General features: G+C 45.4%; 1 protein-coding gene across 5 annotated transcripts in view; it reads right to left on the minus strand.

Moving 5' to 3' along the window:
* Positions 1-18431, minus strand: part of STUM (stum, mechanosensory transduction mediator homolog) — a 35689-nt gene that overhangs the window by 3747 nt on the left and 13511 nt on the right. For 2 of the 5 annotated variants that reach the window (XM_015857146.2, XM_015857145.2), the window contains exons 2-4: positions 6446-6625; positions 2623-2631; positions 325-1074 (exon numbers count right to left, since the gene is read on the minus strand). In XM_015857146.2, coding sequence (XP_015712632.1) covers positions 1034-1074; positions 2623-2631; positions 6446-6625 — 230 coding nt within the window. In that variant the 3' untranslated portion in view covers positions 325-1033. Of the gene's footprint in view, positions 1-324; positions 1247-2622; positions 2632-6445; positions 6626-18431 lie in introns of all 5 variants that reach the window. The other 3 variants (XM_015857147.2, XM_032443640.1, XM_032443639.1) reach the window with 3 other exon arrangements.

Below are 18431 nucleotides of genomic sequence, written 5' to 3' on the forward strand. Positions count from 1 at the left end.
GGATTTCCCAAGCACTGCTGCTGTGCACAGCGTTGAGGTGGGACAGCTGTGCTGCTTTTCCTCTTAAGCACACCTCAGCCCAGCTTAACAAGAAGCAGCTGTTGGCACCAAGAGCCCACTTCACTGCTGCCTGCAGGTGGAGAGGCTTACTGAGAATAGCTGGACCTGTGGAATATCAGTTTACATTTAACCTTAAGACTCTTTCATAAATCCATTCTCTCCTTGTTAATACCTTATTTTCTTGCTAATCACATGCCCAAAGAGCCTTAGGCTGCAGACCACAGGCACTGCAGGATGTGTGATCCCTGGGCCCCAGGTACTTACCCTGGGTAGCAGAGCAGAGCTGCAGTGTCAGCCGGTACCGTGGGTTGCACTGCAGGGATCCATTTCCAAAGCAAGGAGATGCTGCCAGCACATCCCTCCCAGGGGAAGAGGTGGAAAAGCCTTTACAGCAGGAGCTTTTGGAAGCTTGGGGTGCCCTGTCTGCTGCTTGCAGGAGCCTCCCAGGGCTGGTGGGGGCAGGTGCTTGCATGGTGCCCGTGGATCGAAGGAGGGGATGGCCCAACTCAGTTCAGCAGCACAACACGATTTACAGGAAGCACGTTTCTAGGACGTTTGCAATGATAGAGCTTTGCCGAGCATCATAAATACACAGCAGAGGAGGCCGGGCTGAGCCCTTTGTTGCCACGAAGCAGTCAAGAATGGCTTCTTGGAGGGGAAAAATTGTACAACTTGTTTGCTTTTACAGACTGTACACATATCTATTAATAGCTCCTTGGCATTTGATGTTCACAACTGGTTTTCTTTAACAGCGAGCGAAACAGGAGGCAAAACAGCTCTGGCCACTTCCTGCTGGGACAGCAGAGAGCGCAGCATCTCCACCCCCTTGGTGCCACTGCCTGACCAGGTGCCACCCTGCCCAGGGGCCTCCCTCCCCTTGGCACCCTCTTCTTCCTCCTCCTCGGCCGCCCATCGCTGGCTCGCTGGGGCCAGTCCTGAGGCGCGGTGCGCTCGCCCCATCTCTGCTGCTCAGTCAGTGCAAGTCTCCCTCGGGTGCTCGGTACCGCCGCTCCGCTGGACAGGCAGGTGGACCGGGGGCAGGCACAAAACAAAAGGAAGAAGAGAGACAAAGGGTAATGAGAAGGTCCATGGCCTACAGCTGCCCAAGGACATCGCTCGCCGTGTTTCTCTGAACATACTTGTCCCAGCCACTACAGCTGCTGTGGGATTCCCTGCTCCTTGGAGCCTGTGAGGAGGATGGGAAGGGAACATGGTTAGTGCCAGTCCCTATGGAGGGCCCGCAGCCGGCTGTACCAGGAGCGTGGGGTACCCCTGTGAGGAGACCTGGGGCTGCCACCTCCCTGCTGCCCCTTTTCACCACGGGCACGGCCACCTGAGCACACAGCCCTGCAGATGCTGGTGGCAGACACAGTGCTTGGCTTTGCTTCTGCAAGGGGTTCCGGAGTGCTGTGGGTGCCTGTGGCTGCAGGGCAAGTAACCTCAGTCCTTCACAGGCTCTCGCTGCCTCTTCATTACCCGTTTGCTTTGCTTCAGGCCAGCAGAATGAGGTGCTTTGGTCAGGGCACAGCAGCAGCGGGGAAAATGGAGCTTTTCAGCAGCAAATCCAGTGCACATCACCACTAAGTTGTATACAAGCTGCACCTGCCAAGGGCTCAAGTGTCCTGTTCTATTCACCACAGCTCCTCAGGGCCAGGGCCCCACTGCTTGCTGTTTGTGCAGCCTTGCCTTTAATAACACACCACAAAACTCCCTTCAGGCTTGTCTCTTGGTTTGCAACTGGCTGGAAGCCAGCTGCAATGGCAGAGCTTTTATCTCTCTTTACATGACCAGAGTAAGTCAAATGAGCTCTCCAATGCTAAATTTAGTTACTAAAATACTTATCTGTCGTATGAAATAGTTTATATGGGAAAACAGCCACTGTACTCGTGATGTAACAATTGGAGTTTTGTGCAAAGCAGTGCTCTGTTCCCGTGCAGCGATACAGCTGAGGCACAGTCTGGTAAAGCAGACAGCTCCAAGATCAGCATCTGGGCCCTGAATCAACAACTTAACCACGTTTACTTGCAATTGTGCTTCTGTAAATCATTACCAAATTGTTTAGAGGCAAAAGGCAACCAACTCCCACACAGACTGTCTGACCAACCACCTCCCTGGGACTGTGTCCCTGCTCAGGATTCTCTGAAAGCAGAGCAGTGTGCTCCAGGGCACCAGGAAACATTTTGACCCTGGTTTGTGGTACAGCCATAGCAATACACTGACACCTGCCCAACACCTTGGTGGGCTGTTGCTGGTTCTCCAATGAGAGTTCAGGCATCCTCCCTCTGCTGTGGGACCATTGGGATATGTGGGCACCTGGCTCGCAGGCTGGGGATGCCGGCTGCAGGCCAGAGGCAGCATCCTTCCTGTGCCCCCACATCCACTGGGACAGACAGAGACAGGCAGACAGACAGACAGGCACTCAGACACAGCTGGATGTCAGCTGGGAGCGGGCAGCACCTGCCCCAGCCAGCCCTGAACTCCTCACCCCAGACAGGTACCCGCTGCTTGCTGGGGTCTGCCCTGGGATTCAAGGCTGAGGAGGAGGAACAGAAACAAACTTACCTTGTGAAACTTTGATGGTGAACAAAAGGAGGCAAAGGAACATGAAAGAAAGAGAGAGGGAGAAATGTAACTGTAGACAATATATCCAAAACACATGAAGAACCAGAAAAGAATGGATAAATCAGGGCTGTGGAGTGAACAGAGAACATTGCTCTACAACTGAACGTTCAGACCAGGGCTAGACTTCTTCAAGGCTCTGTTTATCTGAGATCTTTGTGTTTGAATTGGATTGTCTTTGTTTTGGGTTCTTGTTTAGAGAGCACAGGGGAATCCTCCTCTGTTTTTGATGTTCCTGTCCCTAAGCTGAACTCCTCCAAGGCCAAGAGGTGATGCTGCTTCTCCTCAGTGGCACTGCTATTGCATGGGCTGTATGAAAAAGGAATGGCCTAGAATATGCCATCTGTTTGTAGTCCTACAACCAGGAAAACTACACTTGATGGATTCTCTGCAGGCTGGCTTGTACCCACAGGCAACATGTGGGTGCTATGTATCTTGGCCTGCCTACCTTGAGTACAGCCTGAGGTGCAGCTCTATTTGGATTTTAAAAAACAATAATGGGTCTAAGTAAGCAATTTGCCCTCAGAATTCACTCCATCTCATGGAGGGTCAGCAGCCATTTGGGGATGCTCTGCTCTTCTGAGTCTCTCAACACTTTCCATTCTTTTTCCTAATGAGAGCAACTGCAGAACCTACCCTGGGATGGGCCCTGTATGGAGAAGACGAGCCTTGGTGACAGCTAAAGTCTCTGGGAGCCAAATGTACAGTGCAGTGACCATGCAATCATCTGGTGCTTACAGCAGGGTCTGAACAACACAATTAGCAAAGGAGTGATGAGTGGGCAGTATGAGCACAGGTAATTTCTTGCTACTGGTTGTCAGTGAGTCCTTGAGAGGCCAAAGGTTGCTGCAGCAGGAGACCCCATTCTCAGCAGCTGCAGGTAACAGTGCCTTCACTCAGCCATGGGCACAGCCACACACCTGACTGAGAGGGCAGAAGCCTTCTTCCAGTTCTTGCTGTACTGGCTGCTTGCCCACCATCATCCAGTCCTGAATGACAATACTGAGCAGAACAAGTTTCAGGAGGAGCCAAACAAAACATCTCTCACTGTAGCTTCAATTTCATAACAAATTAAAGAAAAAAGTATTCAGAGAACTGCTCTCAAATCTTCCACACAAACCGTGTCTCCTGGCCTGCTTCGAAGAGTGCAGTGTGACACAGTGTCCGTGTCTGAAAGTCAAGATGTACGTCTGATCATCCTCTCAATTCACAAAATGAATTCCTCCACCACAGCAGGGAATGAGGCCAGTTTGACACAGCTTGTTCCTGACAAAACCAGGCTGACTCTCGCTTTATTTCTTTTTATTTCCTAAATGCATGCAAGTCATCCATTTGATTACTTGTTCCAGGAACTGAAGTGCACCTGATTGACTTATAATTCCCCTCATTTTCCCCCTCATTAAAGACAGGCAGTGTGACATTATCCTCAAGGCTCCCCTCTTGGACCAGGCTCCAGCAGGGCTCCTCTCTCAATGGCTGAGAATGAGGGAGCTTTAGGAAGGAGAGAATTGCAACCAGCCTCCCTGACTGCTGCCCAGCACTCTGCCAGCGGGTAACATAAACACGCTTTGCAACATGGGCTCTGCCTGGAGCCTGTCAAAAAGGATCCGATCCCTCACTGCATGGAAATCCAGAGCAAAAGCACTCCAGCACATTTGTCTGGGATATCGCATACTTAGATTGTCCTTTAGCCCACCAAAATCTTGCTACCTGAATGTATGGTGCCATCACAGGGATGCATGGGCTCAGACATGTAATAGTGAGGAAGAGTAGAGGAGGGCTTTGCTTTGGTACCTTTTAACTTCTCCCCAGCCAAAATGCAAACTCAAGTTTTAACAGCTTGCCGCTTTATCCCAGTGCAGAACAAATCACAAACAACTTGTTTCTCCTTTTAAGCAAACCAAACCCAAACAGAGCAAAATATTTTGTGTAGTGGTGTTTTTAGATGAAATACCTCCTTACTTGCACTTGAAACCTTGTTTCATTTTTTAATGACTGTTTTGGGGAGGGGTTGGTTTTGCTTTGTTTTGTTTCAACATGAAAACAAAGACAAAAAAAAAACAACAAAACCCAAACCATTTCACTTCATCCCTGGCTGTTTCATGCTGTTTGATCCAAGTGAGCACAATGGATCACTTCTGCTTTCTGCTTTGACTGAAAAATGACATTTTCTGTTATCCTCCATTAACCAAGAGCTCCATGATTTCCTCTGTATTATAAAGAAGCTTAAAACTTGACTATTTAACGAGGCAGCAAGAAACTGCTGAGAGCTGCAACTTGTTGGGTTACATAGAGTTGGTTATCGTGAAGCACATAAGTTCTACTTGCCCTTCTCTTCTAGCAGAAGGAACCAGATGAAGCTGTAATTGTTTTCCCCAGCAATCAACCCAGAAAATCAGGTGGAGCCTCCCCAAAGCCAACTCCCCGCTTGGCTTACCCGTGTCTGTGCCGTATACGAGCAGGACTATGGAGAAAGGTAAATCATAGTTCTAGCTGCAGCTCTTCATCTGAACAGGTGCTTGCCACTGCAGAACTGGTTTTGCCTGCAGTGCCCCACATGCTGAGGAGATCCAACAGAGCAATAGCACTGGTGTGTGTAGGTACAAACACTTAATGACCTGATTACACACGGACTGGGCAGGTTCTTAAAGCCATTCCACAGAAAAGGACTCATTCACGTTTTATCCTCAGCAATAGCTTGGGCTACCCCTGACACACAGGTGTGTCTGAGATGAAACCTGGCAGCTGGTTTGCAGGGGAAAGCAAAGTGTAGTGCTGCCTGTGTCCTGAGGAAAGCCTTTTGTTTCACTGGCATTCACACTTTTAACAACCAATGTTTGCTCTGTGTGGGGATCACCCTGAACTCAGCCTGCAAACTGAGGCTGGCTCAGAAAGCAGCAGCTGGTTTGGTAAGTGGGTTTAACCCATGGGTTTGGCAGCTGATGATGATGTGCCTGGTCTCCTGCTCCTTCCTTTCAGTTCCACTCATTTCGTTGTTTTGCAGAGCCTGGGAGTTTCCTGAGATCCTCCTTCCTCGTCCAACAGAGGTCAGCAGAGATGACTACCTGGAGCCCTTTCAAACTAAGTGGCAAAAGCTGCTGATAAGATGTTCTCCATCAGAAGCAGCCACTGTTATTCTCTGCTGTGTGATAAGAAATGATTCTCCATTTCACACCAGTGAAAGTCTTGAGCAGTTAAAGTGATAAGTCTGGGTTCTAGAGTGATAATATGTGGTTAACCTGCTGGATGACCTAACTTATGTATGTTAAATGAAAGACTCTCCTCTTCTTCCCCGAGACTAACGTTTCAGATCCTTAAAGAGTGTAGGAGAGATGGAAGGTCCTAGAGCATCCCCAGGGCTTTTTTGACAGTCTGACTCTGTTGGAGATGTGCAGATGGGCCGTGAGGGGAAAAAGGGCTTTCCTGTTCAAAGCCATTCACCAATGAAACCAGGGAGGAAGGGCTCCAGGCAACAGAGCTTTCAGTGCTGAGGTCCTTATCCCTTCCTGCACTTCTAATGTTTCAGAAAGGAGCAGAAGATTCTAAGTTTTATGGTGAGATGGGGAAACTTCCAGACATGCAACAGGGTAGCATGGGTACGAGTGTCCCTAAACACTCCCACAATTCCTCTACCTGCTATTTCTCATCAGCCTGCAGAGCCCATCCTTTGGCTCTTGCACCATACAGAGCTGCGTGGGGGCTGCAGAGGCATAAGTTGTGTCCCAGCAACATAAGGCAAATAGTGTGGATATTGCACTGTACTTACTTGCAAGAATGACCATGTCCATTCCCCAGAATATACTCATAATCCAGCCGACCATCACAATTGCTGTCAGGATCTGGATCAGCGCAGCAGCAATGTTCAGCCAGAAGACACAGCATATGTGCCTGTCGGGGAGATCAGTCCGGGCTCCACACAGCACAGTGAAAGCTGATACAAACGTTCCTATAGAGAAAGCGGCCAAAAAACATAGTGAAGCCACAGATTCATGCCGGATTTCTTCCTCTAAATCTGCTTTTCAGAGCATCTTGCTCCTATTGCTGTACTGCATCTGCAATCACTGTACAAGAGGACAAACAAAGGCACGTATTTTCTCCACAGAAGCTTTAATTTCCACCCAGACTTACAGCACTACTGGCTGTACAGAGCAGTACATCTCTGACATATGTCCATGAAAACTGTCAGTCTGATACTGCTCCTGAATACCTCTCCAGAAGGAACATACTTTAAAGAAGGGGTGCTGCTGATGCACTGCAGCTCAGCATAATACTCCCCTCAGTCACAAACTGATATCTGTCAGTGTTTTAACACGGTAGGAAAAGCTAAACTGATGAGTACGCTCATTTTTGATGTACACTGATGCCTTACTGAACTTTTGGAATAGAGGGTGTCACTTGGCTGCAGGTGGTGGCAGGAAACACTCAGCTTGCATCCATCCTGCAGACTAAAGCAGCCAGACAGAGCAGGAGGTTCTGCTTAGGAGCAAAATGACACTGTCCTGCTCTGCTAGGATGGTGGGACCGATGCTCTCTGCTGCTGTTGTCTCTTACTTACTGGGTCACAAGAACAGGCAGTCAATGTACTAGGAAGGCTGCCCACAGCCTGTTCTTAATCTCACCATCTTCTGCAGCTGTCAGCTCCAGCATAGTCCTAACACCCCACCAGCTCTCCAAACCCACATGCCTTCTTGCTGCATGCCTATCATCCTCCCACCTGCTGTGCTGCAGCCAGCACACAGCAGCCATGCTGCAGTGCTGCAGCAGGATGCAGTGGGAGGCAGCCCTGTAGCTCAGCACTGCTGGGCTGGGAAGAAGAAAAGGAGGAATGGCTTTAATCCCAAATGGTGTTACATCAGCCTCCCTGCTACTTGCTGAGAGAGAGGTTTGTTGGCTTGCTGGCTTTGGCACCTTCCATGTGGAATCTGAGCGACAGTGCTTAGTGGACATGGTGAACTAAGCTGACTTAGTGCTCTTTTTCAACCTTAATGATTCCATGATGATGATTATCCCAGATCTCTGCCCTGCTCTCCCCACCTTATTTTCTCTCATAGCTTCTTCAGACTAGGACTGGAATACTCCCCTCTGCATCCAAAACAGTTCCCTTCAGAGTTACACTGTAGCACGATCTGGGATTAAATAGGGCAGGATTGAGGCAAGGTCAGGAACTGGGTGTTCAAGTTTTCCCATCAGGGTGCTAAATCTTGCCAAACGGCAATGCATTTCTCATTTTAAAATGGAAATGCAAATCCTTCCCTCTCACCTTACCTTTGCTCTTCCAAAATGTGTTAGAAGAAAAAAAGAAAAAGGTTGTAAATGAGCAATAACTCTTAAGAAACAGCTTTGATTCCTTCCAGTGAAGCTTTTAATAATTTTACATCATTAGAGTGAGGTGCTGAATTAGCTGATGAGTCCCTTACATACAGCAGTGACTCAGCTAATAATATCCAGTCCCATTCCAAAGGGAAAAAGCAAACAAGGCAGCTGGTGTCCGTGTCCAGAGGGAGAACTGATACAGAAACTTGGATTTTCTATGGAGCTTTGGCTTCTGGATTCCCATTCAGACCGCTTTCCTGCTCATGGGAGCCAAAGCATTTTCTTTATTAGTTAAGATTAATTAGCATTTGGGATGTGGTTGGCATTTTTAAATCAAGAATTGAGACAAGCCAGCAGATATAAAAAGGAAGCAGTTTTCTTCTAGTCAACATAATTTCTTTCCGAGGAAAAGCATTTTATCTGTGTTGCACCCAAGCTGGAGGAAATGCACTTCTTTAGCCTCAGCTTCACTTCGAAATGTGAGGCAGAAGGAAGCCTTAAAACATATTTCCCCTCCAGAAACTCTCCTGGCTCCACATTTCCAAATATGGAAGAGTTTGCAACTGGAAGCACATTCTTGAAGAGGAGGAAGAGAAGCTGCATCTGCTGATAGTGTGTAGCCACACCAGTGAGGGCACTCTGCCTTCACCTCCCCATCCCAGCTAAGGGGTACCCACAGCCTGTAACCTAAACACTTATAAGAAAACTGCAACTGGGATGATGTTGGCCAGTTAAAACAAGCTATCCCAAAAGATCTCAGGCTGTGAATGTAACAAGCGAACACAAACTGTTAAGGCTGCAAGCAAATGAAAACTAAAAGTCTCTACAGCCGTGCCAGCATAACATGGGATAAGTAAGTTATATGAAGCATTTCTCATATCTACTCAACAGAAAATAGCCCAAACCTGGTGCAATCTGGCATTACTCTAAACCATGTGCTTTCTCTATTTAGCTCTGAGTAGGAGCTGACTGCACTAGCAGACATGGTTTGCTTTGTTCCATGGGTGGGAAACAACAGGATAACTCAGAAACTGAGGTTGTGGGTAGGCTGGAGTCAGGGCCAGGGCTAAACAGAGACATGTTGCACATTAAGAGCTTTTTCTTTTTTTTTCTTCTGTATAAGGACAAAATTCACAATAAGGACAACACACCCTGTGAATATCTGCACCAGCAGGAGAGGACAGAAGACCCATGAATTGCTGGTTTTCTGGGTTTTACACTGAGTAGTAAGTGAATCATGCATTAATACAACCCCTGTGGGGACACAGCGGGAGGTTGTGGAGAAAGGACATCATGTGCCACATAGCAAGTCTGTTAACTTAGCTAAAGGGCATCAGAGCTCATTGCAAGCACTTGGATGAGCCAAACAGCTCGCCTGGTACTAGCAGTCTGCAGACTCATACAGCTGGGCCGCTGCAGAGGTAACAGAGGGAAGTGGGCTTCCATTCTGAAGCAGCTGTAGACACCATGAAGAAGGGAAAGACAAACGAGGGTAGCACACACAGCTGCTGCTAGTCAAGCTCCCTACCCCATAGAAGCATGAAGGTTGGAGCTAGGAAGCGGTTGAGGAAATACCTTTTCCTTTTGTCTTAAGCTTGGGAGCCATATACGATCATTTATTGTATTGCTGTGAGGAAACAGGGTGGTAAGCAGCTCTTTTTCTTGCTTCCCAAAAGGAACAAACAACCCGTGTTTTGACTGAGGATCTAGAGCAAGGCTCTAGGATGTGTGCAGCTGCTAGTAAGCACAAGCACAGTGTGGGAGAGCAGGGAGAGGAATGGCATCTGAGGTGTCTGTGGGAACAACGAAGGCTGCAGGATTGATGGTGGGAGATGTAATTAATGAGTGTGTCTTTTGTGGGGGTGGAGACATACCTGTATTGTATCAGGGGAGTGCTCTGTGTGGGGACATGTCTAGTGTGCCTTTGAATTTTTTAAGTAAAATGATTATTAGCTGTCATTAAACAGTGTTGGCAGGTATATGAAGCAGATGTTGTGGATTTGCTGAAAAAGTGATATGCTGGTTCTTGCCAGAAAAATAGCACAAAAGAGGTAATAAGTTTTGCAGTTTGCTTGGTGTTACAGTGACTCTATTATCTACTGTTTGAGACATCTGGGGGCCCTGAGTGGCCCAAAGTCATTTTATACTCCAGTTTGTAAAGAATCGTTTCAGATGGGGAGGCCTCATCATTAGTGGCATCAATTAAAATCCTTGTCTCTAACTCTATGGATTATGATGAGGGAAAGAAAGCTTCTAAAACTTGCAGCTATCTGTATTAAAAAGACTGCACAAGCCAGTGTGCCCTTGGCCTTCTCAGCACTAAGCGAGCTGGGAGCACTGAAGCATTTCTGTTGCTGCTATGGTCTGGCGTTAGTGCTCAGCCCAGGGCACAGAGATCACATATGCAGCAATTCTTCCTCTGTTGGTGGATGCTGGATGGGCTTCTTTTGATGTCTAAAGAAAGTAGAGATGGCAAGGCTACAGTGTGACGCTGCAGCATCAATAAAACATGGGTGTTGCCTGCAAGAGGACATGTAAACTGAATGTGGTATTCAGTAAGTCTTGCAATTCATTTCAGCCTTGGAATCAACATAGAGGCCAATGCAATTATTCCCTTTTCTTCTAGAATTAAAGGTATTTTAGCCAGATTTTTAAAAAGCAAGCCTGCATGCAGTGAAAAGGGGCTAGAACAGATGGGTGACTTGTCCAGTTCGAGAGGGGAGAAGAGCGGAACCCATGACTGCTTAAATAGTAGCAGGTTTGCTTGGTTCCTAGACATCACCTTTTAGAACTGAAAATCCCAATCCCAAAATTCACAGGCCAAGAATAATGAACTGTGAGTAAGTAATTCTGTGGCCACAAGCTGTCATGGGGAAAATCAATGGCCTGAAGACACCTGGTGGCAAATGCCAGCTGTCAAGGGCAGCACTGCATGCAGAACCCAGGCAAGGAAACGAGGAGTGGTGGAGTAGGAGAGAGAGAAGAGGGAAGAGTGGAGGCAGGAAAACGTGACAGAGCCTAGATGTTGCCATGGAGAGCAGCTCATGAATTTTCTTCTGTGGCCTGCTATTAAAAATGTATTGCTGAGCTCTTGTCAGCATGGTTTTATTTCCTCCTTCCACATAAGAAGGACACTTGAAGTGAATTCTGACTCCACACAGTTCTTCTGGACTCAGTGCAGACAGAAGTATACAGTAACTTGGCAAGTGAAAGCTGGTGTTTGTAGTTCTTGTCTCCACAGGGTTTGTTGTGGCTCTGTCTGTATAAGGTGAGCTTGATGAAGGGTTTGCTTTCTGGTATCCCTAACTATACGAAAAATGCACAGCGCACCCCAAAAAGTTGCATGTTCATGACTGATCACTGCTGCTTCACAATGCTGTAATGCCAGTGCTCTGTGACTGTTATTAGAAGGTTTGTGTCACGTGCTCAGAACAGACTTGACAGTATTTATGTAGCATCTACAGCACACAGCCCACGTGCATGTAAGATAGCTTTGCTTCTGTATCAAAAATGAGAGCTTTGTCTCATTTTTAATCTTTGGCAAAAAAAACCAAACAAACAAACAAAAACGACCTCTGCCTTTTCAGAAACTTTGAAGAACAGGCTGCAAACGGCTTTCAGCCGTGGCTTTCCTGTTGGTTTTCTGCAATTCTGCAGCTCTGCTACCTTCTTGACACTTAAAAACAATTATCTTTAACATCCCATACAGGTCCTTCATCATCTCTGTGGCTCTCCACTGGATTCTCTCTAGAAGTTCCTCATCTTTCTTGAACTGAGGAGCCCAGAACTGGACACAGCACTCCAGATGTGGCCTCACCAGGGCAGAGTAGAGGGGGAGAACCACCTCCCTCATCCTGCTGGCCATGCTCTTTGTAATGCACCCCACTGGCCTTCTTGGCCACTGGGGCACACTGCTGGCTCATGGCTGCCCTGCTGTCCACCAGGAAACACAGGCTTCCTCTCCAGCAGGTCAACCCCCGGAACACTGTGCAGAAACATACATGTATGAAATGAGAAACACATGACAAGCAATACCTATCAGCCACATTCACTCTTAACTAATGCTAGATCAACTCCAGAAAAAGATCTGTCACTCTTCCCATCTTCCCGATGCAATGTTAGCACCTTGCTACCAGTTGCTTTCATTTTCTACCATGTTCTGGCTCTTGTATGGGACACATGAGAACCCCTGGCTGCCCAAGTAGCTCCACAGCTGTTGGGGACACCTGTGCTGCTGGTTGTGGTGCAAAAAGATACTCTACTGGATATAAGCAAGTTGTAATGCAGGTACAGCCAGCAATTTAACAACAGCAGGTTGAGTCTCATACATAAGACCTTGGCTCGTTTCTTATTTGCAGCTAGACAGGCTTGGTGAAAGCTAACGCAGACCTCCAGTAGTGCTCTGCATTTTGAGGTATGCATTTGCAGGCAACAGGCTGTCTGCACATTACAGACAGGGAGGTCATGTCAGTTATTCCTCTGCCAGGGAAGGGAACCGATATGAAAAGGACCGAGACAGTGCAGCCTTCCTTCTGCATGATGTTTGCTTTTTTAATTTTGCTAATGAAATTAGGAGAGAATTGTCTTCAATTTGCATCCTTATTAAGTATACCAGTATTGAGAGGAATAACGCAGTTGGCTTCCAATTATAACAATAAGCATACAGGAGAACAAAAGGCATGACCAACTCTTATGGCACGGGGCTCTTTTCTATGAGCTCTTCTGCCTGAAGTGGATGCAGTCATGCTGTTCCATAACAGAGCAGCTCTATTGTGTGGAAACAGCTATTCTCAGTTTTTTTTTCTGCTGCCATGTATTCCTTGTATTCATGCCATTCACTGTTAAGCTGGTTGCTTATTCCCTTCTTTCCCCCCTAGCCATGCAGGAACATCAGCTTGTGCTTGGCTCTGTCTCCCCCATCCCAGGTTGCTCTGCACCCACCCAGTGCAGGAGCTCAGGGACCAAGTGCCAGAAGAACCAAGGAGATGGAGAGAAGCTTTCACTAAAATCTCTAATTTTAAAGATTATGATCTTAATTCACAATTCTTAAGCACCTCCAGAAATAAGTTTTCAGTTTTCTTGATGTACAGCCAAAAACCAGACAAACCTTGAGCCATTCAGTTTATTGCTATTAATATCAAAATAACTTGGATGCGTCTTTTCATCCAAATATTACCAGCCCACAACTTTCAGAAGCAGACTCTCTGGAAACAGCCCCCCTCCTCATTTCAGAGTGGCCCTGAAAGCTGTAAGGAAAGCTTTTTGCTTTTCTCGTACCTTCAGTTCCCAAAGAGTCCTGAAAATAAAAGCTGTCTAACAGTGAAAAATAACAAGGCAAATGCAGTGATTTCACAAGAACTCTGAGAAAGGCTCTCACCAATGAGCTGAGGTTTGTTCTTAATCGTCTATACCAGGGAAAGCTCTGTCTTGTCAGGCATGGAGCAAGAGTCAGGCATCTGTGACACTGAAGTCTCAGCTTTTAGCATAAGGGTTCAAACTGGCACTCTTTTACTGCATGAAGATAGATCAGACACTCACTTGTTTTCCAGCCTCTGCCTTCACACAGTTTAAATAAGTGCCAGCAATGCCCATCTCAGGGTGCTCAAATTTAGCAGAAGAGCAACAGTCTAAGAGCAGTGTAAAGGTCCATCTCTCTTGTCTGTCTGCACTCAATCAAGCACCCACAGTTCAAAGCTAGTCTATACTCATGTTGCCTCCCCCTCTGCTTTTCTGATAACTGCCTTGCAGCTAATTGAGCCCCTTGAAGCTGCCTAACAGCAATTGCTCTGCTTGTGGAAGAACACATTAACTATTGCTGAGATGTACTGAGCAGTGAGTCTTGTCTTGCTGCAATACCCTGGAGTCCTTAATTGTGAAGACAAATCATGTTAATTAGGGACTGCTAAGACATAAGACAGAATTAATCCTGTTAGAAAGTTAGATGGGGAAATAGAGCAATTAAAGGCTTTGCTACAGAACACGATAGCTGAAATGGAAGCGAAATAAATTGCACCAGACTCCAAAGCACGGCAAAGTAGAAGCTATCCTTTAAGCAGCAGAAGAATGCAGAACACAAACATGACACAGGTGTTTGGATGCCTGCAGTGATGACAGAAGACAGACTTTTATACAGAAAACTCAGCACGTACATTTTGTGAGCTGAGGTGTCTCAAGTTGGGACTTAAAGACAACACAGTAGAGTTACACTCTATAGCCTGAAGGTGTGGTTTTGCTCACAGGAGTCTGAGATATGATTTGGGAGACCAGAATTCAATCCTAGCTTTGTTTAGTCAGTCCTGCTCAGATTTACTTCCACTTGCTAAACAGTTCTGAACCTGTAGTTTTATTTCTGTAGTAGCATAATTAGGATGTTAATTTTACCACTTTCAGCTGTTCCTTAAGTAACACATTACCAAAGAGGAACGCTCAAACTTTTTGTGGCTTCTTTACTTTGAATAAGTAAGATGACATGATAAAGAAGCATCTTTTTAATTTCTGTTTTCTCTGTTCTCCTCGTTTCAGTTCTCATACTTAGGAACCAAAGTAAGACTATTTTCCTAGCAGCCATCTCAAACTATATTGATTTCTGTAGGGGAATGGTTTCTTTCTCCAGAGTCATATCCTCTTGCCACCACAAAACTAACAGCTCTTGAACATAAGACACTTTGTGACTTCCAATTTATTCTTGAAGCACAATTCTCATTCTTAAACATCAGATGCAATTATTCCCACAGTAATTGGTACCCACAAGGAGAAAGTATAAGTTGCTAATTATGCCAAAACAGGTGGATGTTAAGTACACAACTCCAGTCCTTCGGTGCTGCCCTCCGGGAGCATGTGTGCTCACATCTAACAGCTTCTGAGGGGAGCTTCCTTTTTTCTAAGTTGAATAGCATTTTATATCAAAGTGTGCTACTGCTTTAATAGGGATATTTAAAAGGAATATTGATTCGGATAAAAGAATTCCTGCAGTACCTAGCTACTCTTTTGTCTGAAAGCAAAGCTAATGGGAGGAATATTGCGTAGCTGAGCAGGCCAGAAAAGCAGTTAAGCATCGGGTAGTTTTGTGAGCTGAGTTCTCTGCAGACAGCCCATGTCTCTCTGCCGGCCAAGCTGCTTCCAGCATGGTGTGGGTATGCAACTCGCAGGGTTTTACATGGAGACTTTTCTAAGGATCAAATCAATTCACTTGAATACATCCTCTGGGAAACATCACTTCTAGGAATTCCTATATTCCCAACTTGAGTAATTGGCAACTGTTTTAAGTTACAGGATGGATTTATTTTCCTCTTACAAAGTAACTTCTGATATTAACCATCTAGCTACAGGTAGTTGTTATATAAAAATGCATATACTTTTCAAGATATAGCAGAGATCTGAGTTTCAAGCATCTAAATGCAGCAAGTAATTACCCTGAGTAAAATAGGAATAGTACTGCCTCTTATACAATAAATCAAGGATACCATTGTTCAGTGGTTAGAGAAGGCTTGCTTGGAGTAGGTTATACTGAGGTAAGTGTTATATGAAGAGATACTGGAAACTGCCATAGCTTTATCTGCCTTTTATTCTCTTTTTCTAATTCTCATGTTGAATAGCTTACAATAAGGCTAGACACAGCAGTGTCTAGGAGATTCAACTCTCCTGTGTAAGACTGTTAGAAACACTTAAGTAAAAGCTAAAGGATGCAGCTGAGACTCAGACTTTAAAATGTCCTTTCTTATCCTATTGAAAAACCATCAGACTGGGGCCAGGGGACTAATTTTGATAACCAGCACCAATGTTGTGACATCAGACTTTACAAACTAAACAAAGATGATGCTTTTCTGCTCTTATGTCCTCCAGTTTGACAGACTGTAAAGAGCTACAGTTCTTATCCATTTTTCCACAGTGGATTCTAAAATAGAGGCTGCTTTTTCAAGAACTGTGGAATCACGGAAGCTTAGAAGGGACCCACAAAGGTTGTGGAGCCAAACTTGTGGCATTTGGCTCCACACAGCGTAACACCCAAAACTGAGACTCTGGAGTACATTAGGAGCTCTTTGCTCTCCAACATCTTGTCATCTGTCTTTGTCCTCTCTCCTACCAAGTCACCATCTTTCTTTTCCTGCCTCACAGAGGCACAGACTGGGCCCCTGCCATTCTCTTCCCCTTGTTTTCTTCTTCCTCCAAATCAAGCATTCTTTAAACTTCATCCACACGCAAGCCTTTAAGTGCTACCTCTGTCTCTATGACAGTGACTCAAACTCCTACACCTTTGTAGGATACTTCCTTCCCTTTCTTTCTGCTATTTCTTCTTGTGCATTCCCTTGGCTGAGCTGAAAGATGACAAAGTCCAACTACATTTCTCTGCATGGTGAATGCATTTCACCAATGACAACACCAACAAACTTTCCATCAATCAGGCTTGGCAAGTGAAGAAGAAAGGAAGAGAATTTTGTATTTAACTCCTCTCTCTCCTTTTCCTCTGCATTTAGGTCACCCCAAATACTATTTCTTTTCCTCACACATCAACAAGTTCAATCTTTTTCTTTCCTTATGTTTGTTTCAGTCACTATGGCCTAGTCTCCAGTCACAGTTCTTTCACGTACCATATCAAATGTATTCCATTTCAACATTTAATTTCAGAGCTGATGAACATACGTTGCTATTACCATGTATGTATCCTGCATCCCTACCCCATAACCAGGGATCTGTTTTGGATTCTGACTGACACGAGGTAATCTTGTGTAACAATTTATTTCTGCAATTAATATGTCCCCATCTGTCTTAGAAATTACAAAAGCTAAATCCATTCATTGTTGTGTGATTTATTTAAGACTAACAGGTAGGCCAGGCTTTTTTTCATTTGCATGTAAATAGCTGCATTCCTAACCACCAAACCCACAGAAGGCTGTATATTCTCCTGCCCAAAGTCACTGAATGGTAGCTGAAAGACCAGTGCTGGTGAACACAGCAGGGAGTCCATGTGTCTTCCTTTCCCCCTGTTACAGTCTGAAAGATTAGCAGAAAGGCAATACAGGATTGGAAAGGCAACAGTTCCCATACACCCTCAAATCCTTCCACCACCTTAGAGCATGAGTACTATGTGCTTTCTGAAAGTGAACCACTGATACAGTTATATCTCACTATTCTCTTCCTACCTACAATTCTTTACTCTTTTATGCTAATCCCCATGGGTTCCTTAAGTGTATTTCTACTCTCATTATAGCTTCCTGCACTTAAGCATTAAATAACCCTATGTTTCTACCTAAAGTAAATCACTTTTCTTCAGTTTTGAGATAAAAACATAGCATTCAGTTTTTGTTTTTTACAAAAAAGATTTCCAGTACAGTATTGTACAAAAGCGACAGTCTGACATTAGAGCTATTCTGCCATCTTCTATTGTACCTGCAATGGAAAAATAAGCAAGTATTTTTAGCTAACTGTGCTACAAAGAACAATTTGATAGCAGAAACCTGCTATTGTCATTCAAAGGAACATTTGGTCAACCAGATGCAGTTATGAAAAAATCACCTCAGATTTTACAGTGAGTTTTTTCTAGACATAAATGTCTGTTTCACATGAAATTTAGAGATTTCAGGGACTGTATCACAAAGCAACAGCATCTTACTAAACTTTCCTTGGGGAGAAATTGGACAGGACCATCAACACTTGAGGTCATCAGAGCTACCCACAGTGAACTGCCCAACTCCCTCAAACTGGGGTGATTAGGACAGTGTGATAATCTAAGCAGAAGGCCCTACTATGGGATCTCAGGTCCATAATTATTACACCATGCTCTACAAATGGAATGCTATCCTATGGCAGCTCCTTACAGGGGAAGGCAGCAGTAAATTGGTACCAGTAATAGTGGAGGAGAAAGCAAGCTTAAGGACAGGAGTTGGGGATCAAACTTCTTACGTTAATAAAAAGTTCCTGAAGTAATGCAGATCACCTGATTTCTCACCCAAAATCTACTTGTCATACTGAAAATGAATTTCTGCATACAATAAAAGCACTGAGTGCTTGAGACTGGGAGCCGAGCAAAATCAGAACTATGGGTGGGTCTGGGATGTAGGCAGAGCACACTAGCTGATGTGCATGATTCATGGAGGATCACTGAGTACAGCATGAACTCCCATGGCTGTCCCTACTGTATTTCCCTACAAGAAACTGGAGGACCAGGGCTCTTTAGAACTCCTAGCATTTGCCTTTGCAACTAAGGCTATTACAGCACCGGGATGCCATTCTAACTCATGGGTTAGGAAGTCAGAGTGTCATAAGGAATAATGGTATATCAGAAGAACATGTGCTGAAGGCTACCTGTACAGAGCAGAATCTGCATAATGCTGTGGGGAAGTTCAGTGTACTCATTGCAAGCTGAACGACAAACAATACAAGAGCAGCAGAGCTGGTACTGTGCACATGAACCATATTATTTCCAGATCTAGTATTAAGGC

This window comes from Coturnix japonica, chromosome 3 (genome assembly GCF_001577835.2).
Source record: "Coturnix japonica isolate 7356 chromosome 3, Coturnix japonica 2.1, whole genome shotgun sequence".
In the NCBI taxonomy this organism is placed as follows: domain Eukaryota; kingdom Metazoa; phylum Chordata; class Aves; order Galliformes; family Phasianidae; genus Coturnix; species Coturnix japonica.